Source organism: Somniosus microcephalus, chromosome 1 (genome assembly GCF_052327205.1).
Source record: "Somniosus microcephalus isolate GS21.2 chromosome 1, FLI_Smic_1.0, whole genome shotgun sequence".
Lineage (NCBI taxonomy): Eukaryota > Metazoa > Chordata > Chondrichthyes > Squaliformes > Somniosidae > Somniosus > Somniosus microcephalus.
This window is the reverse complement of record NC_140987.1, coordinates 184,287,242-184,313,077: the sequence shown is the minus strand read 5'-3', so window position 1 is coordinate 184,313,077 and position 25,836 is coordinate 184,287,242. Positions and strand designations below refer to the sequence as shown.

The 25,836-nt window shown below is 43.6% G+C and overlaps 1 protein-coding gene across 13 annotated transcripts in view; it reads left to right on the top strand.

The window, feature by feature from the left end:
• Positions 1 to 24,552, top strand: part of rgmb (repulsive guidance molecule BMP co-receptor b) — a 262,214-nt gene extending 237,662 nt beyond the window's left edge. For 6 of the 13 annotated variants that reach the window (XM_085987971.1, XM_085987980.1, XM_085987933.1 and 3 more), the window contains 4 exons: positions 6,231 to 6,268; positions 17,766 to 17,938; positions 19,029 to 19,567; positions 21,852 to 24,552. In XM_085987971.1, coding sequence (XP_085844097.1) covers positions 6,231 to 6,268; positions 17,766 to 17,938; positions 19,029 to 19,567; positions 21,852 to 22,517 — 1,416 coding nt within the window. In that variant the 3' untranslated portion in view covers positions 22,518 to 24,552. The other 7 variants (XM_085988021.1, XM_085988014.1, XM_085988005.1 and 4 more) reach the window with 7 other exon arrangements.
• Positions 24,553 to 25,836: the final 1,284 nt, after the last annotated feature.

Genomic DNA, 25,836 nt, shown 5'->3' with positions numbered 1-25,836 from the left:
CTGGAAACAGACAACAACTTGCATTCATGAGATACTGATTCTCTTGCCTTGTTTTCCTGCAAGTGTTTTTGTCCTTCTTGGTCTTAAGTAATCAAGAGCAGGAATGATGACTTATTTCCCCTCCCCCCACCCAGCTGAGAGACCTTGAAGCCAGTTGTGTGTCCCTAGCTGAGATCTCCTAATTCCGCATAGACCAGGGATCGAACCATTCACTTTCCTGATCTGCATGGCTCATTTACTCACTGAGCCTTTGGGGGAGCCTTGAATGTATATATTCTAAAGGGAGTGCTGATGATGACATTTAACCCTTAATCTCAAATCTGCAATGCCATTTATTGCTCGAATTCAACAAAGTCTGCAGTTTTTATAGAGAAATGCTGAACATTCAGATCAGAATTATACAGTTCTTGCCATGGCCACAATCAGTGGCTGACAACAAGATGATTTGTGGCTGAAATGTAAATGCAGTCAGTATTCTACAAGCTATGTCATTCCCTACAACCTGCAGTGTAATAAACCTTTTGTCACTGCTGCCCTAACCACATGGTGTAATCGCAATTCAGTTCATGCCACATGACTCTGCCTTCTGTTGCAGTCTGCCATGACGAGCCCTTACAGCAAATTAATCTCTTACTGAGAATTAAATGAAATGGTTCCCATGATCTACATCTGTGTATATTGTACAGAAGATTGGAGTATGTGTCAAGGGCACAACACATCTTGGGGATAAATTGAAGCTTTCTTCCCTTGATTTTTGACATGGTCTGAATTCCTTGAAGTCTGGCTAGTTTGTAACATGCTAGTTATCTTACTTATATCAGTTCACCCCATAAAATATTCCTGTAGATTAGCCATCAGGTATAACATTCTCAAATATATACCAATGCCTTTGATAAAGTACACAATATTTGTGGCTTCTTCATTGAAAAAGATCAGTATACAGTGCATGCTATACCTGCTCCTGCGGGCATTATTATAGATAAGCATAACTGTATTTAATAATGTAATGTTGTTATGCCGTGTACACGCCTCCCCAACCCGCCGTGTACACGCCTCCCCAACCCGCCGTGTACACGCCTCCCCAACCCGCCGTGTACACGCCTCCCCAACCCGCCGTGTACACGCCTCCCCAACCCGCCGTGTACACGCCTCCCCAACCCGCCGTGTACACGCCTCCCCAACCCGCCGTGTACACGCCTCCCCAACCCGCCGTGTACACGCCTCCCCAACCCGTCGTGTACACCTTCCCAACCCGCCGTGTACACCCCGCCAACCCACCGAGTACACGGTCCCAACCCGCCGTGTACACACCGCCAACCCGCCATGTACACCCCCCCCAACCCGCCGAGTACACCTCCCCAACCCGCCGGGTACACCCCCCCCCCAACCCGCCGTGTACACCCCCCCCCCAACCCCCCCCCAACCCGCCGTGTACACCCCTTCAACCCGCCGAGTACACGGTCCCAACCCGCCGTGTACACACCCCCAACCCACCATGTACACACCCCCAACCCGCCATGTACACCTCCCCAACCCGCCGAGCACACCTCCCCAACCCGCCGTGTACGCCCCCCCAACCCGCCGTGTACAACCCCCCCAATCCGGCGTGTACAACCCCCCCAACCCGCCGTGTACACCCCCCCCAACCCGCCGTGTACACCCCCCCCCAACCCGCCGTGTACACCCCCCCCCAACCCGCCGTGTACATGCCCCCTCAACGCGCCGTGTACAACCCCCCCCAACCCGCTGTGTACACCCCTCCAACCCGCCGTGTACACACTCCCATTGTCATTTTTATGGTCACGGGTAGCGTGCCTTGTGAGTGACCTGCTCTCAAGAGGCGGGGCACTTCATTAACATATTTAAATCAGGCTCCCATAGTGCAATCGGGAGCCTGGTTTAAATTGAACAGTTGCCACTCATGTTTCCCATGGCTCTGGAAAGCCTGTGTAAAATGGAGGCGAGAGCTGCCGACTCCAGAAGGTAAATGTTTTTTACAGCACTCCTTGTAGGCCAGGATGAGCAGGAATGCTGCCTCCGGCCCCTCAAGGAAGTTTTCGGCCTCCCCCCTGCCGATCACGGCCCCTCTCTCCCCATGCCCCGATCAGTGACCTTCCCCCTCACCCTCATGCCCCGATCAGTTGCTCCCTCCCTCCCGATTGCCGCTATCATCCTCCCCCCCCCCCCCCCCCCCAACAGCAAGCCCCAATCTTTCGTTCCCTCCCTCTCGATTGCTAGTCTGTTCCTTCCACCCGCCCACCCCGACACACACCAAGCCCCAATCTGTAGCACCCTCCCTCCCAATTGCCAGGGACTGTCCCCAAGGGTTTCTGGCTGCGGCCTCCTGCCGTTGGATTTCCTGCCCGGAAGCCAGTCAGCCTGTCAATTTGACCGGCTGCAGGGCAGGATACAGAAGAAAAAAATTATAATGAGGTCCTGCCATCGGCGTCCCTGGCCTTGTTGGGTTTCCCCCATGCTACTGCACTCTCCCCAACTCCCCGCAAATATCGGTCCCATTACGTCTCGAGCTGATAAAAGTATAGATAAGATTTCAGCCACAGAGACATTGAGGTAGGGGCAGAGACGGGCAACATCAATGACAAAAATAGGCAGTCTTGATAATGGAAAGGGTGTGAGGTTTAAAGCTCGGAGGAACAGGATGTCAAGGTTTTGCAAGATCTGGTTCAGTCTGAGTAAGTGGCCGGGGAGGGGGAGGGAATCAGTGACAAGAGAGCCAAGTTTATCACCGGGAGTGAAAATGATGGCTTCAGTCTTTACAATATTAAGATACAGAAAGTTGTGGCTCATGCATGATGATGTTGGACAGGCAGTCTAGCAGCATGGATATGGTCATAAGGTTTAGAGGTGGTGGAGAGGTAGAGCTTGTTGTCATGAGTTTAAATGTGGAATCCGACCCTGTGCCTGCGGATGATGTCGCTAGGGTGACATGTAGACTAGGAAAGCAATGGTAGAACACTGGAGGGCTCCAGAGCTGACAGTGTGGGGGAGAAGAGAAGCCATTACTGTTAATGTGCTGACTACGATCAAATAGCTAGTAGTAGAATCAAGCAAGCCTGTCCCATGGAGCTAGACAATGAAAGAGAGGCAATGGGGGAGGGATAGCATGGTCCATGTCAAACACTGAGGGAGATTGAGGAGAACAGGGAAGATTAATGCACCACATTAACCGAGAATCATTGGAGTGGACCTCAGTCTAGGAGCCCAATGCAGCAGAAGAGAAGAGCCCAGAAGCTAGTGGAGATCAGCCAGATGCCATTGAAAAACAGCCTTCCTTTGGTAAAGACAATGGCCCCGATTTTCGGCTTGTGAGGGGAATGGTCGGATTTCCCTGAATGTGGGGTTCCTGACACACATAAAAAAGTGTCAGCCAGCTCCACGCAATTTTCCCTCAAGTGGCCAATTAATTCCCAGCATGTGGGAAGCTTTGCTAATTGTCCAATTCGAGTCAGAAATCCCCACACTATGATGTCATCATTCGTGGTGCTTTCAAAGTGTCCAGCAAGCTTCTCCACCTCTGCAGGCTTCTCAACCACTCTTGCACAATGGCAGAGGAGCCTGCACCAGCTGCTGCCAGCGACAGAGGCCGAGCTGCCTTCAAATTTGACGAGGCTTCACTGCAGGCATTATTGGATGGGGTTAGGGCCCACAGGGAGGTCCTCTTCCCTAGGTCAGGGAGGAAGAGGCCTCCCACTGAGACCAATGCTGCATGGATGCAGGTGTCAGCAGATGCCAACTCGCTGGGAGTCACCAGAAGAACCTTGGCATTACATCTCTATCTCCTTCCTTTACTCCCCCACAGTACCATCCAGAGCCCCCATCCTCACTGTGGAGGAGGAAGAGGCTGTGCAGCCAGACTCCTCAGAGGAAGCTCCAACCTCTGAGGGCGCAGCATCAGCAGAAGTAAGCGCACCCAGCACCAGCGCAGACACTCACACCTCGGGGGGACCTTCGGGACATAGAGTAGTGTTGTCACCTGGTGTTTCACAGCTCACAAGTGAGCCTCAGCAGATTCTGGAGACAGGGACAGCAGTGGAGTCCTCGTCGGAGGGCGCAGGACTCTGCCAGCTCAGCTCAGCTGTGCTGCATGACGACCCTCTGCCTCTGGGTCCATCCGCAAGAGAAGAGGTGATGGCTCTCCATGCACAGATGCAGGAGTCTCTGGCAGGTTTTGTCTCCAGGGTCGCTGCAAGTGCTGAGCAAATGGAGGAGTCCATAGCGACCATGAGCAGAGCTTTTGTGGAGTCATTGGCGCATGAACGCATCACCATGGAAAGGTTGGCAACCTCCATGGAGGAGATAACTCGCCAGCATACGGAAAACATGGTGAGTGCTCATAAGAGAATGACTTCTCTTGAGGAGCGTTGGCCATCTGTTGAACAGAGAAACCAGATCTTCATGGAAGTCCTTCTGAGTAGGACTGCCAGTGCAGAAACGGGTCCCACTGGCCCCCTAAAGCGCAGCAACGTGCTCTCAAGCCACTTCCAAGCGCTGGCCCCTTCTGGCCTGTGCAGCTTCAGGTGAGTGAGCAGCAGCCTGGTGCTCCTGGTAATCATCCTGCTGTTCCTGGTTCTGCTGCTGCCGCCTCTGCTGTTGGAGATCCTCTAATGCCAGGAAGGGAACGTCCCAAAGGCCTCCCATGCTTCTGGCAGATGCCTCCGTTGAGGGGGCGCTGAGTTAGGGTGGTGAGAGGGGCTTCCCAGGAGCTCACACTGGAGAAGTGTGTGAGGCTCCAACTTTCTGCAGCTGCTCCTAAGGCTTCAAAAAGTTCCCCCAAGCCTTGATCAACAAGGTCCTGCAGCCTGCAAATGCTGCCTATTTAAATCTCTTCAGCCCTCAGCGACCTGCTGCTGCAAGCAAGCAAGCAAGCCAGCTGTTTTCATGCCAGCTCTCAGCAGCGGGGTTCCCCGCAGGCGGGTTTCAGGTGGGGAAAGCCCCAAAGTCGCAACGGCACGGGAAAATCCACTTCAACAAGCAGATAATTGCTTGTTAGTGCTCCGACGACCAGTCCCGCCAGCGGCGGCCGGGACTGATGCGGGGCGCGCGGAAACGGCAGTCCGAAAGTCGGACGGGGCGGGGAATCAGGCGGGGGGGGGGCCCTGACCCGCTTTTTCGCCGATTTTCGGCCCCCGGCCGCATGAAAAGCCGCCCAACGGCGGCCAGAAAATCGGGGCCAATGTGTAACTGAGCAATGCAGATCAGAAGATCCCAGGTTTGATCAGAGTCTGTGCTAAGTCAGCTGAGCTCAGTTGGAGTGGTAGTAGGGGGTGCTAAAGTTGCCTTTGGTCGCCTGGTGTAGGAGGATACAATCAACCAGCATTATCAAATGACTTCTGCTGAAAAGTATGCACCTGTTGATATGACAGGATGGGGCTTGGTTGCAATTTCCCCAAGTTTGAGTAGTCTGCTGACACTCACTTTCCCAAGGTCACATGAAAAATTACCATTTGGCAAAGGTACTGGAAGGTGATTGATGCCTTCGAGCTGATGCCTTCAGGAGGGGAAATAAAGGAAAGCCATTTGATTTATATCTTGTAAAGCAAGAAGATCCATGTTTGATAACTGACCTTTTTATGTGTGCTCTAGTACATTCTGTTTAGAAAATTTGGATAGGAAAATGTTTTCTTCATTTGTGGTGTGTGCTCCAATGTTTTGATATTGTTACAAATTGTCCATGCTAGCTGAAGCTAAGCCTGTGTGAGGACGTCTGATAGGCTGTCTTCAACAAGTGTGCTAATCGTAAATGTAGGAATACATTGGGAACTGTTTGGCACAAAGCTGAAAGAAGTCTTTGTGTGATTTGTTGGAGAAGGAAAAGACGGCTATAAGGCAAGAACAAGCATCCTGCAAACTGATAGGATTCATGTCATGTAAGTCACAAAGAGTGGAATATGCTGATAGCCTTCCCTTAACAGATTTAAGATTAGTTTCATTCAGCTAGCACTGCTGAGCAGTGAATCAAATTAGCAATGTAAATCTATTGAGGTCTGTTAGAGAGGAAAATATAAATTTTTTGTAGATTATTAAAGAATGGCGCTGTTGGTTGAAGAGCTTCCTTAATTTTGTACCAATCCAGAAACAGAGATAGCTAATTTGTATAATAGATGAGCTTTGTTGCCTAGTGATGTGTGAACCATCGTTCTGTCACAGGAACTGCTTTCTATCTCCGAGAGTGAAATGAATGTCTTAGTGTCTTCTGTGTTATGTTTCAGATGATTAAAAGCACTGTGGAGATCAGAAGCATTTTCTGGTAAGTTATTTTTTCTCCCTTTTCTCTCTTTGTTCCCTATAAAGCAATTAATCACCATTCTATTTGATTTTATTCTTTCTATGCGAAGTGCAGAAATACTCAGACAAATCCATTTTCCTTACTGAGGCAATAGAATTTTACTGCATCTGTTGATGTTATCCCTACAAGTAAAATATTATTTTGGCTTTTGTGACATCAATAGATTTGTCTTTCATTTTATCTTGTAGACACACTCTGAGAACGTTGAGTGCATATTCGTAACTTTGCCTATTGGAACTTATGGAACTTAAACATGTTGTAAGTGGATCTTCTCCAAAAAGAAATCATGTGTATATAAAGATTTGATATATTAGGCACTTGAAAATCATGAAATATTTATGTAATAATTCATCTCTCATACCTGGCTGTTAATTTAGAACAGTGTCAATGAGATAGAAGCATTCCACCTACTTTGTTGGCATGCCTGTAAGAAACACTGTTACATCACCAATTTAAAATGAATTCTTTAGTTATCTACTAGACTCAACAAGCTATTTCCTCTCATTTTCCTCTCAGTACCTTTCAGAAATGGGGATGCTAAGAACAATCAATGTGTTGCATATTGTGGGCCCGAAATCCCAGTTGTGTCATTAGAACTGGGACTTTGGCCTCTTTCAGGTTGTGGCGCTGACCCCGCCATTAATTGCAGGCTCATATAATTTAAACAGGCAGAGTTGTGTAGGCTGTTTAAATGCATTGTGAGGGGAAGAGGGGGGTGGAAAATAGTGCTGGGGTAGGAGTTAGGCCCAAAATGGGCCATGAATGGATACAGGAAAAAGGCCCAGCAAATACCCAGAGGGGATAGTGGGATGGAGGAGGGGGATAGTGGGATGGAGGAGGGGGATAGCAGAAGTGGTGGCAGGAGTGGGAGATGGGGCTACAACAACTTGCATTTGCATAGCGCCTTTAACATAGAAAAACATCCCAAGGCTCTTCATAGAGACATATTCAGACAAAAATGGACGCTAAGTTTAGAGAGTGAATTCCAGAGAGTGGGGCCCAGACAGCTGAAGGCATGATGTCAGTGGTGGGGCGAAGTGGGTACATTGCTCAAGAGCCACAGTCAGGGGAACAGAGTCACAAATGACATCCTCTATAACTGGTGTTGTAGGCTGGAGGAAGTTGTAGAGACAGGAAGGGACAAGGCCATGAAGGGATTTAAACACAAGGATAACAATTTTAAATTGGAGGCATTGTAGATCAGCAAGGACAGGAGTTATGGGTGAGCAGGACTTAATGCAGCATAAGATACTGGCAGCAGAGTTTTGAATGAGCTGAAGTTTACAAAGCGTGAAAGATGGGAGGCTGGCCAGGTGAGCAGTAGACTCTGCAATCGACAAAGGAATAAATAAGAGTTTCAGCAACAGGGGCTGAGGTGGAGGCAGGTGATGTTATGGAGGTGGAAGTAGGCGGTCTTTGTGATGGAGAGGATATGGGATTGGAAGCTCAGCTCAGGGTCAAATAAAATGCTGAAATTACAAATAGTCTGGTTCACCCTGAGACAGTGGACGGAGAGGTGGTTGGAATTGATAATAAGGATACAGAGTTTGTGGTGAGGGTCAAAGATGATGGCTTTGGTCTTCCCAATGTATAATTGGAGGAAAATGGAGTTCATCTAATACTGGAGGGATCGAGAGAGGTGGTGGAGAAGTAGAGCTTGGGTGTCATTAGCATCCATGTGAAAGCAGACCCCGTGTCTTCGATTCATATCACTAAGGGCAACATGTAAATGAGGAAGAGGAAGGGGCCAGGGATAGATACTTAGGCGGCTCCATAAGTAACTGTGGGAGTGGGAAGAGAAGCCATTGCTGGAGATATTCTGGCTACAATCGGATAGGTAAGAGTGAAACCAAGCGAGGACAGTCCCTTTGAGCTGGACAACAGAGAAGCTTTGGAGGAGGATGGTATAGTCGACCATGTCAACGGCTGCAGAGAGGATGAGGAGGGAAAATGCACCACAGTAACAGAGGTTGTCACTGGTGACAGATTAGGGAGGCAGAAATCTGATGGAGCAGCAGGATGTAAAACCTGTTGCTGCTTAAAGTGGCAATGGCCAGATTGAAGAAACAAGCAGGAAAATTCAAAGAGCCGACTGCATCTCCTCATAATAGAGAAGCAGTGCAGGAGAGCCTGGCTGTCCGAGTGTGATGGCCAGAGACCCACCAAGAATGTGGTATGCACTTTGTGGAGGGAGCTGATTGTGCCATGAGTGCCACATCCTTAATTCCTGGGACTCCTTCGTAGTGCGGGAAGAAGTTTAACACCTGGAGCCGCCAAGGTAAGCAGCCTGCTCTTTATATGTGTGGCAATCATTACCCTTATGGATACAGAGGTGAAATTGGGATCTGACAGTGGGGAGTGGAGACTCTAGAGAAGTCAGCCCCTTGCTCCCGAGCTGAAGGACCTGGCCCTCAGATATCACCAGCGCAGCATCGATAGGTTTAAGAACAGCACAGACAGGCACCAGGAGGAGAGACACGGTGGTTAAAAAGAAGCACTTGCTGTAAATCTATATGTGCATTGTAAAATCCCTTTGTGATATACAGTCCAGTGTTTGGAATTAAGTCTGTTCTTTGATTTTTGTGTTTGAGACAATGTTTGGACATCAGTTTATCATGATGAAAAGGTAAATAGCAGAACGGTCCAGAAATCACCCTGAGTCCTCTGTTCTTCCTAATCTTTTTGATCAGGATAAGAGAATGACTGTTAAAATAGAAAAACATGCAGATTATGTGAATTTGCGTAGAAGGGTCAACGATGTAGAAGTAGTTTGCCAAAGAAGGGACCACAAAGATGCTATCTTTGGTTAGACATATTGATGTACTTTATATTGGAGAGGAATAAATAATGTGACATGTGCACAATGGGCAAGGGAGGAAGAGAGGGACCTTTTTAAAACATACACTGTAAAAAGGATTTGAGAATTATAAACTGATAGCCTGAGCCATCTCAGCACTTTAATATAATAATTACGAAAGTGAATAGAATGTTTATCAAGGGGACTTTGAAAATAATACTGAATTGGTGCAATGCCCTGGATATATACATTTAGAAAATTGCATCTCGCTCTGGTCTCGAGTGGCTGCAGAATAATAACAAATGATTTCTGGACTCAGATACCTCACCACATACAAAGATAGATTAAAGGAAAATATATCTTTTAAGAACAAGGTAGGTTAGGAGGGAGACATGATATGAATATTCAAATTGGTGAAAGAACCTGGTCAAATGGATTTCTATGCTGCGTGTGGAAAAAAAAGAACAAGATTTCAGTCACGAGCAAGATTTTGAAGAAAATGTATAACAGGAAGAAAATGTTATGATTTCCTCTCTCTTGGGACATCAATCCTCTGAAATAAATCACTACTTAATTTGCTAAGTATTAACAATACATTTATTTAAAAGGGAGTTCCCTAAGTTTATTGCACCTGATATTGGAGCTAAAACTCTGCACACAGATATGCAAATTAAGAGATAGCGGTTTTGAAGATTATTTGAATTGAAATGGTATAAAATGATATGGAATAGGGAAGACTTTTTGCCAAAATATAAGCAATAACTTAGATTATAGAGGAAAGGGCTATGTGATCTAAATCTATAATTCTCATTCTATAATTCCCTGGATTCCACAGATAAGTTTTCTCATTGACATTTTTAATAGTTCTGTATGATAGTTATCTGGACCTCCACATTCAATCTCTTTGCAAAGAATAAAGCATTTAGCCAGAGTGAGCAATTTTATTTAACCTCTAGCCAAATTTTTTTTGTATTTTTGTTGACATTTTTGCATTTCTCTGTACCCTACTTGTCCCAGTGCTATACTCCATTCCCTGGCTGAAAGAGTGGGTAGTCGGGCTGTTTCCCAACTTCTCCCATATCTCTTTGCAACCAGTGGCTCAAGTTGAAACAGTTTCAATTATTTTATCCTTCCCTTCCTATAGACTAGTTCCTGTTCTTGGCCCTCCTTGATGTGGGTTCTCATGGGTAGAATCTGTGCAACATCACATTGGAGTATCATGTGCCACTTCGTTGGCTATTTGCATAGTTTTTAATAGGTTTCTTGCAAGATAAAATTATTAGCTGATAAGTTTCAAAAGATATTCTTGAAAATGCAAAAGACATTTTGGAAGAGAGGAGACAAGATAGACCTGAGTATAGTAAGAGGTTTCTCCCATTCTTTGTAATTTTAAAATGGTGTCTAAGAAAGCACATTATATCTTTAAATTAAATTTGGACTACTGAAAATCAGAGGAAAGTTTTCAGCATAAAATGCTGATTTACTTTGAATATAGTAGCATATTCTTAAACTAGTCCTGTGCGTTATTAACCTAACTTCATTAAGAGTGGGTGAAGTATTTTAGTTTGTCTACTGTGAAATAGTGATAAAACTAGTAAGGATCCATTCAAGATTTTAGGATTTTCTGAAGTATGAAATTATGTTGGGAAAATTGACAGCAGCCAACTGACTCCAAACAGAAATATGTTGAGGTTGGTAAGTGTTATCATAGATTCATGACATATGTTGTAAGATCCATATAATTTTGCAGGTCTCTGCAATTCACTTTGCGGAAGTGGGAGAGAAACCAGGCAATCGAGCCAACAACATTTAAACAAAAAGTTTAAAAAACACACAAAATCGCAATACCATTCTTGTTCAAATAAATCTGATAATTTTACAGTTATTTACTCTTCCTAACCTTTTGAATGGTCTATAGTTCATTTTGAGACAGTTGGCTCCAGTTTTCTCCTAATAATCAAGATTTTGATCTGTTCCTTCAAGTATCAAAATTAAGAATAAAGAAGGAATGTTAAAAACAAATACTACAATATGAAAAATCATCAATAACATAACTGGCTCACAAAAGAACTATTTTTGGTTATAACAGTAGATTCAAGGAAGGTCAATTTATCTAACAGAGATACAGCAACTATACTGTATTCTGGTATTCTGTAGTGGCTAGGAGACAACAAGTTCTTTCCCCCTCTCTTCCACCCCCACCCGTCCATTGTTCGGTCCCATTTACATCTTTGTCCATCTGAAACAGGAGGCAAGAAAACAAGTCCCAATCTTCTAAATGACTCTCTTCGTGCAACTATATCCTCTATCAACAGAAAATGTACATGCTGGGAGACGATGATGGCTACATTTAGTTTTCTCGCCTAGCAACCTGACCAAGGGTTAGCTGAAGCAGATTGTGAGTATAGGTGACAGATTGGAATATCAGCATAGTTGAAATGCAGCTCGTGTGCATGTGAAATTATTCAACAACTGCCTCAAATATGGCAATACCAAATTCCCTTATGAATCTTTTTTTATTTAAATCATAGAAACTCCCTTGCACCTTTCGTTTTATTTCATAAGAACACAAGAATTTTTAGGAACCGAAAAAAATCATTAGGTCCAACAAGCCCATCATTTCTAAGGGTTCTGTTTATAACCTGTGTTTTCATTTGAAGTCTTGATTTTTGTGATACAGGTCTCAAAGTGTATTTAATTTTGGGAGGAAGAAATTGTGGGGTTATAATGGAAAAAAAGACATATTCCTGTGGTTCAGAAATCTCACGTGTTCCAGTCTTTTAACAGTGTCAGGGTTTTCAGCAGGAATGCCCAATAGCACATATTTGTATTACACTGCTAACAGTTGACATTTCACTCATGATATTAGAACATTCTGAAGAATCTAATATCTATTTTTAATGTTCAGCAGGGAACAAAATACTGAAGTACTAAAACTAATGCAGTTGTTTCTTATACCGTTGCTTCAACCAAACAGTAATTTTGGAAATTCAGTTGGTTGTTTGGATGCCACTCTAATAACCTCAAAGTATACTAACAACTTTGAATATCTTTCTTTAAAAATACACACAATATTGTGAGTGCAATACCAAGTAGTATGATTCAAAAAGACTTCTGCTAAAACCCCTATATAACTGACAGCTTATTTAAATAAGCGCAAGTGATCCTTTCCCGATACAACACTACAGTGTTTGATGTATGAGGAGAGGCTGAATCCTAGTGCTGACACTTAGACTTCCTTAGAAGTGTGACTTTCAACAAACATGCTGGGGGAGAAATTGGGTACCTTTGCACCTCCCGTTATCACCCCCGTTATGACGTCACAATCTCCTTCGCCCGGAGATCGTGATGTCATCGCCGTGCGCATCGCCCTGGTAGCGCCCCGGACCCGAACTTCGGTTTCACCCCTGGCAGCATCGCCAGGCGAATACACCGGCAGCTGCAGGAGGCGTTCATCGTGAGGCCGGGCGCTTCGGGGGCGATATTTAAAGGCAAGGTGGCCGAGGGAAGGAAAAAAAATAATCAAATACTCGTTTTATGTTTTTTTTCCCTTTTTTCCCAGCGATTGATCAGCCCGGCACTCTGCTGCAGTGCATCGGGCTGATCGGGCCGGATCGCGGCTGCCGTCAGGGACCAGGTAAGGTTTCCCCTTGCAGAGCCTGCAGCGATGGCCCTTCCATTTAAGGGAGGGAAAGGAGCCTTCCAATGCGGCAGCGCAGCACGGCCCAGTGTGCAGCGCCGCTCACCTACCACCCCGCCTGCTGCCTGTTGTACTCCAGGAAGGAAGTGGAGCACTTGATGTAGCACTCCACTTCCTTCCTGGAGCGCAAAACCGAATTTTTTTAAAGTTGAGAAACATCAGCTTTTAAAAGTTAGTGCCCCAAACGGGGCTATAATGAATTTCTCCCCCGGTAAGTTTATCAATGTAAAAAAAAACTCTGTTTGGGGGTCCCCTAAATCTGTCTCTTATGTATGCAATTTTTAATGGGGCGGGAGTGCTGATGAAAGAATGGAATTATTTCCATCCCTGGAGATTACAGCGGGCTGGACTTACCCACTGTCCAGACCAGAAAAGTGTCAGCTGGGGAGAAGAGGACCAAAGAAAGAGAGAAAACATAATTTTTTTAAAAAGCATAGGCCATTGTGAATACTGATCACCTTTATGATTCATGAACTTGCTTTCATATTCAGGCCAGACTGATGGAATTAAAATTCTCACTCACAGCTGCAACAATCCTAAAAAATTAGATTGGGCAGTTTGAACCTAATTGCGAGGGCACTTCAGTCACTAAAATTTGCCACTAAAATTAACAATCTTGGCTGGCCATGTCGAAGTGCTATTCTAATATTGTGGATATGGCACATTATTTGAGAAGAATAAAGGGAGCTTTACTCTGCATCTATCCTATGCTAAACCTAACCCAAGAGTGCAAAAAGAGGGAATTGAATACATTTCCAATCACGGACATTCCTCCTCTTTAGAAATTACAAAATTGCCCCCCCCCCCCCCTCCATTTTAAGATACTAATAAGAAAAGAACATGCATTTATAGTGTGCTTTGTCATGGCTCAGAAACATCTCGAAGCACTTCACATACAATAAATTACTTTGAAGTGCAGGAGCTGTTGTTATGTAGACAAATCTGGCAGCCATTTTGCACACATTGATGAATGAACAGTTACTCTGTTTTTGGTGGTGTTAGCTCGGGGAGGAAAATTGTCTGTGACAGCAGGAGAACTCCTCTTCTTCAGAAGTCGATAAATCCCAAGGACCAGATGACCTACATCCTAGGGTTTTGAAAGAGGTGGCCATTGGGATAGCGGATGCATTGGTTGTCATCTTCCAAAATTCTATATTTTGGAACGGTTCCTGCAGATTGGAGGATAGCAAATGTAACCCCACTATTTAAGAAAGGAGGGAGAGCGCAAACGGGGAACTACAGACCTGTTAGCCTCATATCAGTAGTTGGGAAAATGCTGGAATCTATTATAAAGGATGCAATAACTGGGCACTTAGAAACTAATAGTAAGATTGGGCAGAGTCAACATGGATTTATGAAAGGGAAATCTTGTTTGACAAACCTATTGGAGTTCTTTGAGGATGTAACTAGTGGAGTAGACAAAGGGGAACCGGTAGATGTGGTGTATCTGGATTTTCAGAAGACCTTCGATAAGGTCCCACACAAGAGGTTGGTGACCAAAATTAGGGCACATGGAATTGGGGGTAATATACTAGCATGGATTGAGAATTGGTTAACAGACAGAAAACAAAGAGCAGGGATAAATGGGTCTTTTTCAGGATGGCAGGCTGTAACTAGTGGGGTACCGCAAGGATCAGTGCTTGGACCCCAGCTATTCACAATCTATATCAATGATTTGGATGAGGGGACTAAATGTAACATTTCCAAATTTGCTGATGATACAAAGCTAGGTGGCAGTGTCAGTTGTGAAGAGGATGTGAAGAGGCTTCAAGGGGATCTCGACAGGCTCAGTGAGTGGGCGAGAACATGGCAGATGGAATATAATGTGGATAAATGTGAAGTTATCCACTTTGGTAGAAAAAACAGAAAGGTGAAAGATTGGGGAATGCAGATGCTCAAAGGGACCTGGGTGTCCTTGTGCATGAGTCACTGAAAGTGAATGTGCAGGTGCAGCAAGCCATTAGGAAGGCAAATGGTATGCTGGCCTTCATTACAAGAGGATTTGAGTACAGGAGTAAAGAAGTCTTACTCCAATTATATAGGGCCTTGGTGAGACCACACCTGGAGTACTGTGTACAATTTTGGTCTCCTTACCTAAGGAAGGATATACTTGCCATAGTGGGAGTGCAACAAAGGTTCTTGAGATTGATTCCTGGGATGGCGGGACTGTTGTATGAGAAGAGATTGAGTAAACTAGGCCTGCATTCTCTTGAATTCAGAAGAATGAGAGGGGATCTCATTGGAGCATACAAAATTATTACAGGGCTTGATAAGCTGGGTGCTGGGAGAATGTTTCCCTTGGCTGGGGAGTCTAGAACCAGGGGCCACAGCCTCAGGTAAAGGGTAGGCCATTCAGGACTGAGATGAGAAGAAATTTCTTCATACAGAGGGTGGTGAATCTTTGGAATTTTCTACCCCAGAGGGCTGTGGAGGTTCAGTCATTGGGTATATTCAAAACAGAAGTTGATAGATTTCTGACTTGTAAGGGCATCAAGGGGTATGGTGATAGGGCCGGTGAATGGAGTTGAGGCAGAAGATCAGCCATGATCTCATTGAATGGCGGAGCAGGCTCGAAGGGCCGAATGGCCTACTCCTGCACCTATTTCTTATGTTCTTATATTGCCATACAATCTTTTATGCCCATCTGAACCATTGGCACAACCAGATGAGGCTTCGATTTAACATCTCATCTGAAGACTGGCACATCTGAAATGTAGCACTGCACCAGCATTTCAACCTAGATTATGTGTTGAAGTGCATGATTGAAACCAAAATTCTGTTACTTCACGCAACAGAAAATCAGGAAAATCCAGGAACACCATTGTATGTTATCTTGTAAAATAAGTTGGGCTTCCAATTGTCTCATTAATTATCTTTTATACAATAATTATATTAGTTAGATATTTTATGCACAATGGGTCAGCTTATAGTTCCTCACAATAACTGCAAGGATCCACAGTTCATGCAATACAGTATTATAAATGAATTATGAATAAGTTATTTTAAAGCCAACCTTTTGCTATTAAAACAAACGACATTTGTGAGCTGTGTTGTGGAATTTTGGATGCAAGTTCAATTTCTCCCAAAATGTGTGTGTGTGTGTTTGTGCAGTTGACTTCAGTGTGTTACTGTGGGGAAACACCTGGTAGAGATCAGATACCTTCTGCTGAGGAGAGAAGATCGGCGGAGAGTTGACCCCAGGGTACTTTGAAGCACCTCCGAGCCATGAGTTAGGAATGGTATTGATGGAGGTCAGGGATCACTTCACCTCTCACACCACAGCTATAGTGGCCTATGGGTTTAAAAAGTGAGGGAAATGGATTAAGTTTATTCTCATAATAAAAAAAAACTTCTTGAAATATTATGTAATTTATCTGTTGTTGAGATTATTCCCAGTTATGTTGCTTGTGCACTCCCTCCCTCGTGTTATGTAAATCATCTACCATGCGCCAATCGCGATAATAATCCACATGTATTCTAGAAAATAAAGAATATTTAAGAAATGTCAAATTTCTATTAAAATTAGTGCAACTTTTTCACCGAACCGTGGCTTTAATTACTAAAGAGAATTGGTGCTGGTGAGAGCTGCTCCATTGAAGTGCCGCTGCGCCCCCTCTAGTCCCTGTGAACAAGCACGGCGGGGCTGCCGCTTCAGATCTCGCCGGCTGCAGCTCAATAGCTCGCTTCATTATTGTAACGTGCTTTGCACAAGCGTGAAGCATTTTGCAGCCAAATTAACGTCCCTACAACATTGCTACCTCAGCAACTAATTTACACTAAATTACAGCCCCACAAGAGCGGGAAGCAGCACAAAGGAGGGTGTGATCTCCCAAGAAATGCTGCCACTCGGCTGAAGGGTCCTGGCGGCTTCTGTGTACGGTCCAGGGAGAAATGTTGATTTCGACAGAACCGTAAGCTCACTCTCCGGGTTTCCCGTGTGCAGTCTGAGCCCGCAGTGATGACCATCACTGCGGTTCACAGCCGTTTTTTGAACCATGCAATGAAGGTCAGAAAACAGCAACTAAGGTCTAGCGCGCTCCAGCTGAAACCGAATGAACAGGTTTTTAACCCTTTTTACTCGAGGTTGGCAACGTTGACTCTTATTCTCGAGATCACTGATTTTTTTAACATGTTGGCTTGTTCTCTGATTTGCCACAGCGCTGCTCCACATCTGTTGTGTTATGTGGGGCTGCAGAAGTTGTAACTGTTCGTTAGTCTGTTAGTTTATGCATTGTTTTGTTTTAACCTATGTATCGATCTATTTCACCATGCCGTTCTATTGTTGGAGTGCAAGAAGGTTACATGTGATTTCACGGTCTCCTGTTATAACTATTCACGGTTGTTCTTTTGTAATTCTCTATTTTTCTCTCTGCTTTCTTCCCTCACCTTTCTCATTACTATTTCATGTTACCGTCCTCGTTTTTATCTGTTTTATGTTACTTCCCTTCTCTTTTCTGCTTCCCATCTATATTAAATTTTTCTCTTGCTATATTGCCTTCCCATTTGCTCAGGTTTTGTATTCTTCTCCTTGTTCATTTCCTTATCTCCCGCTCCTGCTGCCAGTGGCAGTGCAAGCTCTGACTGAACTCGCTGTGATGAAGTAATGCACTGGGCGCAGCCTAACCTGTCAGCGGAAACTGGAACGCTGGCCCGGGAGGGGGCGGGGACAGAGAAAGGCCGGTGATTGACAACTGCAATGCACCAATAAGGAGGCAGCACTCATCGGGTGGGACGGTGCTTAGCCAATGGGCAGCGAGATGGGCGGGAGTTCCGCGCTGGGCGGTGGAGGTTAGGTTGAGTGGTGCGCGTGAGCAGTCTGGCGTGTGTCTGATGTGACTGGCTAGTTGAGATTGAAGTGTTCGGTCAGAGCTGCTGTTCGTTATTCCACCGTTTGCATCCTTAAAAAAAACTAATATCCTCGGTTCTGTTTTTTATTCTTCATGCGTTTGTCGCTCCTACAGGACGAGGAGAGGTTCCTGCAGCTGCTACCCCTTCTCGGTGGAGTATTTGAGAAACTCACTGCAACTTGAATGGATGGGCATGGGGAAAGCAGGCTTTTACTACCCCGGGGCTGAGCGCCCTTCTATCGCCTTCACTTTCTTGCTGCTTTTCATCTCGACGTGTGCCAACACAGGTAACCCTCTCTCAGCACCAAATTATGACTTGAAATGTTGGGGCTTAGCGCTGTGCAAGGTCCTAGCCTCAGCAGAGCACCGCTGGTACTGCATCTCACCGTTGTATTTATTTTTTGTGTCTGATTGGTGCAAACTTGCAAAGAAATCTTCCCGCACGACCACTTTCGGTCGTGTAAACTTTCCTGAACGGAATCCCGTGCTTTTTCCTCCCTCTTAATTTAGAGTTTGCGTTTTGTACAACTAACCCTTTCTGTGGTAACAGCAAGGATGTAAACATTTTGGATTAAGGTCTAAAACGCTTTAAGATCATTTTAACGGTTCACATAGGCAAAAACTCATTTGGAAGTAGTCTCCCTGTTGGGTATAAACTAACCTTTTTTACACGGAGAAGTGTTTTTTTCTTTCTTCGATCGTGTTTACTGAAAGTCCACAAACGAGCTCAAGTTACCACCGACATGAAATGACTGGATCAGTGTTTCTTTTTCTCGGCACTCCTTTAGTTTTCTGTCTGTCCATTTGTTGCTCCCCATTTGAAACCTGACTAAATCGCGTTTAACCCTGGTGTCAACGTCTGATTTTAATTTTAGGAATCTTTTGTCTTTATAACAAATCAGTTGCGAATCGGCTTTTTCGCAGTGGTTTGCACCCCCCCCCCCCCCCCCCACAAATGATGTGAACATGAGACAATGTTCTGCTTTCTTTTGCACATCTTGTAACATTTTAACTGCGGATTAGACATTACGATGCAAGTGCCAAACGCCGTAAGTTTAACCACCTCACACTTGAACCTTTATAGAGTATAGCACATTGCCATATAAAGTTATTGTCACTTGTTTTCAGTGCAACTTTTGCATCGAGCCGATTTTTCATTAAATGTAGAAAGTCATATGTGAAGCTTAAAATAGTACCGCCCATCCCTGGCAACGTTTTACGAAAATTGATTTATAGTTTAGGAATGTTGTGATTTCCTACACTTGATGGCAGTTTGGGGGGAGGTGCAAATGTTTACTTGAATGCATCCTTTATAATCCGAGTTCGCTGTGTTGCTGATTCCTGGTTTTATGTTTTGCCCCATTATTTTTTTTGCAGGATACTGCCAGCAACAGTATCAGTGCAGGATCCAGAAGTGCACGACCGACTTTGTGGCCCTCACCTCCCATCTGAACGCCGCCCTGAATGCTTTTGCCTCCGAGTTCTGCACCGCCCTCCGGGCTTATGCCCTCTGCACCGAGCGCACGGCCAAGGCCTGCCGGGGCAACCTGGCCTTCCACTCGGCCATGCTGGGCATCAGCGACCTGATGAGCCAGAGGAACTGCTCCCGGGAAGGGCCCACGTCGATCGCGGCCCAGGACCTCGTGCCCGTCAATCACAACATGGGCTTCTGTGACTATGACAACCGGGCTGGAGCAGCGCGCGGCCAGCGGGCGGCAGCGGGCACCGAGCCGAAGCCCGGCCGCCGCTATGTGTTCTGCGGCTTGTTTGGCGATCCGCATCTCAGGACTTTCAGGGATCACTTTCAGACTTGCAAAGTGGAAGGAGCCTGGCCCCTGATTGACAACGACTACTTGTCAGTGCAAGTAACTAACGTCCCTGTTGTGCAGGGATCCAGCGCTACAGCTACTAACAAGGTACACGACGCGACTCCCCTTTGGCGGGGACTAATAGTTCATTTGCGTTTTTGTTTTGGGAGGAAGAGTAGGGGCTAAAACAAACGCAAGTTGAGGGGACTCCCTACTTTAAAGTGGAAAGTTTACTGACTGAGTGGTATAGCTTCCTTAGAAGGGGTTTTGTGCAGAGGGATCCCCACCATTAGTTGTGATTATTTTCCACAACTGTTGTGGTTCTTTTCTATTTCTTCTAATATATCAGGACACTTTCACCTTCCACTCCCATCAGACTCTCAGCCTATTACCATCTCGTCTAGCTTCCAACACCTTTTTATTGTCTCTTTTTTGCTACTTTTGTTTCTTTTATTCTTTTGTCCGATCGCAGCCCTGCCTCTGATCTATCTTTTCTGTCCAGTTTTGAAGAAGGGTTCGACCCGAAACGTCAACTCAAATTTCTCTCCACGGATGTTGCCTGACCTGCTGAGTTTTTCCAGCATTTTCTGTTGTTATTTCAGAATTTAGATAGCTTTTCCTATCTGATTTATATAGTGGAGATAGGGAGACTGTGGTGAAGTGAGGACATAGATTCTATTAAAAGTCAAAGCCATATTCTATCATTTTTGTAACCAGTGAATTGCATTATAGTTCCCCATGTGCTATTTTATTCTCTCTCTTCTCCTTTCTTGAAGGATAATTAAAAAAATAAAATTGTACTGCTCCAATGAAATCACCAAAACAGTCTAAACCAAAGGAAGTGCAGATTTTCAGGTCATGAGAACAATTCTACTTTTCATAGTTTAAATATTTGAATCAAAATATCCAGATTCTCATTGGTGTGTCACAAGGTTGGTTTCATTTGTGAAAATACTTAAAAATGTACCTGCACCTGTGGCATGTGAATTGTGGATCTTTCAGACTAGGTTATGTGAGCCCATTATGATGCTAACAAGATATAGCAATGCTTATATTAATGCTCAAGTGTGTTGTGTTCACAGATGCATTTTGATGAACTCCCATATAATTAACCATTTCAGGAGTTTATTTACACTTAACCTGAAAGTCCCACCAGCTACTCCATAAATCCTTCCCTTTTAGTGGTAGTTGCATTGTTTATACCTTTTGATCTGAGCAAATATTACTTGAAAGAATTTGTACTGCTCAATTTGCAAATGAGTACACTGTATAATCACAGGGATAACTTTAATCCCATTTACTGCTGTCATTTTTATGATAAATCTGCTCAAGATCTCCTAGTGAATTATGCATACTAGAATTTGTCATTTTGTACTGTACATGGCCAAAGCAGTCCAGATTTGTTTCAGAAGAAATACAATGCAGTACTGATACCTTTAAAAATAATAATGCAGTGGTATACATTTTAGAATTCTTGACATGTCTGCAGTACATAAATTTAAATGAATTTTTGATTGAACACTGCAGCAGTTTGACTATCCTTTGCAATGCTTAAAATGCATCTGATTGTCTGTCTGCCTTTGACCCCTGAAAATGTTCTTAATGTTCAAGAGGCACTTTCCGTGAACTAGAAAAATACATGAGATCATAACTTTATTGGTAGGCTTAAAGTAGAAATCTGATTATAAAACTGTAAATGGTTAGATTACAGCATTTGTGTTCTGAAGGAGATTAGTGATTTACCATGTCTCGCACCTGCATGACTGATTTAAATGGAGAGTTTGATTTGTGTGTATTGGCCTTAAGGGAGCTGCCTTGTCCAGATTGTGTTGATGGCTTTATAAACATTCTACTACTAACTAATCACAAAAATAAACTAAACTAACAACTTGAGGGCAAAAATAGTTTATTAAAATCCTTCCTCGCATTCATGGATTGTTGCTAGTTTGTCTTGTCAAATAGGCTATATTGAAGGTTAATCAACACAGAAAGTCAGTCTGCATGTTCACAGGGCATGCTGCCTGTTTTAGGTTTTCACGGCAGTAAGCAGGGACATATGACAGACTCCGAAGTGAGCTTGTGTATTACCTAACTTGGGGAGCACGGAGACTGGTGGGATTGGCCATATGACAGTTTGCACCCTAATATTTCTAATCTCAAACAAAAAACTTGTGTAGTTAGAGATTTTGTACATTGCATTCATTTAGAAGCACAAATAATCCATGCAGGGGCAGGAAATACAGTACAAGCCTCTACTATATATTACTTAATATCAAGTGGTATATGAAGAACTCTTTATTTCAGTAATGGACACTTGAGATGTGATTTGTTTAGTTATTCTGTGTCATAGCTATCAATATATACTGAGTATGCATGGTTTAATTTCTTTCAGATAACCATCATATTCAAAACCTATCATGACTGTACAGATCAGAAGGTTTACCAAGCAATGACAGATGATCTGCCTGCAGCATTCATCGATGGCACAACAGTGGGAAATGGCTGGATAAAGACATTGTGGATAGTAGAGAAAGCCAATGGTAAACATGTGGAGGTGCATGCAAAATACATAGGAATGACTGTGATAGTGCGCCAAGTGGGACGCTATTTAACCTTTGCATTGAGGATGCCTGAGGAATTGGCCCTGTCTGAGCATGACAGCCAGGGATTGCAGCTTTGTGCCCGTGGCTGCCCAATGAATGAACGTATCGACGAAGGTGGGCATCTCCCTCTTCCAGCCAATAGTCAAAACCATCCGCACCACCCCCAGACCCAACCAAAGGGTGCTTACACATTAGAGAGTGCAACGGCTAAATGCCATGAGAAAATCCAAGTAAAGGATGTCTATTTTCATTCTTGTGTTTTCGACCTTCTGACAACTGGAGATGCAAACTTTACAGCAGCAGCTTACAGCGCTCTCCAAGATCTGGAGACATTGCATCCAAAGAGAGAACGGTGGCATATTTTCCCCAGAAGCAGCAGTGTTGCCCAAAACAACAATGTATTATTTAACAGTTATGTTGGACTGTTTCCTTTTGTTGTGATTGTGTTTTTGTAGGTTTTTTGTTTATAAAAATATTAAATATATATTGTTATAATATATTCAGAAAAGTATATATGTATATACAGTGTATATGATGGGATGGCAATCCTGAGCAAACAAGATTGTACAGATTGTGTAATTTGTTATGTAAGTTCATATGAAGTTGGTTGTAGTGTTATGTACTTTTTGTTGAAAGTTTTTTTGCAAGTTATGTATGAGTTGTGATATCCCTGCAGTCGGGTCTGTTGTTACAAAGGGCACTTTATGTTTCTATTTACTGACACTTAAAATGGCTACCAGTAAATGTGTTCAGATTTATTCTGCTGCCTGTCAAATCAGAAAGTTTGACATAGTCTTAGAAGGATTCCGAGATGTGCTTCTTGGGTACAAAATAGATAACTGTTTGTGTAAGCCGTGATCGTCTAAATATGTAAATAGTTAACTTATTTATAAACAAAATGTCCTGCTAAAAGAACATCGAGCAGATTCTGTGCTATTTCTAACGTGTTCACTCTGCTGTGATAGTGGTGCCACCTAGTGTTTTTGCACTTGAGTTACTTCAGTGTTCAGGTGACCAGTGATTATAAAACCTAATTTGTGACTATAAAAAAGGGTGTTAAATGCCTTTTATATTATATGATGTGTTGAGAACCCCCCGCCTCTTCCTTTCCCTTCTTTCCCCCCCCCCCCCCATAAAAAAATCAGAAATTCAGTACTGGGCTGAAATCTAAAAAAAGAAATTGCCATAAAACTTTTTTTTACAAACCAGTACATGTGTTTTCTTGTATATTTCCATGTTGACTATCTTTTCAAGCTTTTCCTGTTTAACAGTAATGGAGGTATTCAGTTCTGTTAAATCTGATCTCCTTTGTCGTTTAATGTTTCATTGCTTGAGAGGTCCGGTAAAGTTAGTCTCAGGCCTTGGCCAATGGCCAATCTGTATTTGACTGCTAAGAGCATGATGAACAGTCTGTGGTAGACTTCCTGTTTCCTCATCTCTCACTGGCACCTCAGTGATGTGCTAACTGCAGATGGATATTTGCGTGAGGAAGTCATGGCTGCAAACTTAGTCCTACCACTCTTCATTGGTCATCCAATGTGCTTTGCATCTTTATAGCATTCTCTCCTACTTGACTTCCACAATGCTGGTAAACAGTGTAATAAAGCAGTAGTGAGTTAATATATTGGTTTCTCAGATGCTTGAGCCTATTCAGAGCAATTCAGTTGGGAATGAGATCTTGCTAAGTGAAAATCAGCCGCGTGCAAATTGGTCTCATCAAAATTTAATAAACTCTTGAAATAAATGTTCGTGCATACGTCTATGAATGACTTAATGCAGCTTTTACCGTAGATTGACTTGGAGATGATTATGATATTAAATGCATCTGATAAGTGCTTCATTTTCCAGTGATCACACCCCCAATGGCCTGTAATGGTTTACTATCTCTTGGCATCTAAGATACAAAAAGGATCCCCCTCTCTAAGATATCCTATGATGATGCAGCCTTCTCCTTGTCCTATTTTAGGAAAGTTCTGCAGAATATTTTAAAAGTGATTTATTCATACAATGTGCGAAGATAATTTTTAAATCGGGGATAATAAACACGAGTAATTTCAGGGCTTACCATTAAGGCATACTTGTGGGATTAATGTACTAATGGGGCCCATGTGAGTTAGAAATGAGCTGTGGTAATTTTGTTTACTATGTGGCTGCCTAACTGAATTGCTGGAAACTGCACGATGACTGAGCATGTTTATCACATCTATAGAGTGTACTTTCTCTACAGAACAAAGTATAGAAGTCGTAGATCAGCTGTGAGTCGATGTTGAGCCCTGAAATTTTTTCTGCTTTTTTCTCTTGTGGTAAAGTTCTGGAGATTCCAGTAAGGTTAGTTAGACCAATCTCACCAAGCCTCTCCACCACCTGCTTTTGTACCCGGCTACCATTCCTATTTCATCAAAGTGGAAAACCTGCAAGTTTGTATATTTAAAATTGCTATTGAAGTCAAACATGCTGTTGAAACGTGCATTAAAATTCTGTTTGAAAATATGACTATTTCTTGTATTAAATTGATAAGTACAGCACGATTAATGTATATATTTATATAAGGAGGAACTGACTTGATTTGATTTGATTCCTTCACCATGAATGTTCTAAAAACAATGATTTTGTTTGGGAAGTGTTTTCTAATCTACATGTTCACAGTCATAAGTAGATACCTTTACTAAAATCACCGTGGCTTGTACCATTCAAACTGTATAAAGTTTATGTAGCTGTTGGAATACTTGGCTTTGAATACCTTCACCACTAGCATCAGAATATCAATCTGACAAAACTTGGGATTTTTTTTTTTGGAGAGGCAAGTTAGAAAAATATTACAGGAAACTTTGTGCTATCCGGCACCGATGGGACTGAGCTGTTGCCGTCCCATCAAAAGTGCCGGACAAACCAGCGCTAATGTTGAAACATATGGAGATTTTGAGCTCCGTATCTGGCAACAAACCCTGTTGCTTAGCAACAGCTTCTAAACAGTCGGCCGTACCTTGCAAGCGTCTCTAGCTTAGCAACAGCTTCAGCGAGACCTTGCAGAGCCTGACTGGTGGAAAAAAAAGCAACGAAAAGAAAAAAACAACGAAACGGCTCCTGATTTTTGCCGGTGGCTCGAGCATTCCGGACAGTTAACCTCCGGATAAACCAAAGTTTCCTGTACTATAGGCTGACGGTAAGTGTCTAGACCTGAAACAGTTATTTTAGCTTACAAATAGTTTCTGTATTTGTGAACTCAAGGTGTGCCGTCTCAAATTGTGCCATATATTTAAAATGTCTTAATCGCTGACATTTTATTTTTGAGAATTTTACGGGTCTAGCTGGAGCTGCTAACTTCGATTTCCCATTACATTTGCTGCTCTTTGACATGCAGTCAGTCTTTGTTTTAGTTGTATAACTACACAAAATGGAATAGTAGAGATATGGGATTTGTGAAATCTGCAGCTTCATTGTGAATTGTAGCCAAATCCCCTTTAAATTTTTTCCTTCTTATTTTTGGCATTTTCTCTCCTTTTTGAAGGAGTTGACCACACAACTGTATGGTTTCATGCTGGTTGTCCTCAGTTACTTGCCCAAGTGGCAATTCTTGTTTATGTTGGAAAGCTTTTTGGCTGTGGATGACATCACAGCCAAGCGTCCTGTCCTCACTTGGCTTCCACACAAACACTTGGTCAGGGTCCTTGGATAAGCATTTGCTCAAGGTTCCTGCTCCTAACTTTTCTTCGGGCCTGCTGCCAGTTGCCATACTTCTACTGCCACTCTCGTTGAGATCAGCTAACTAACTCC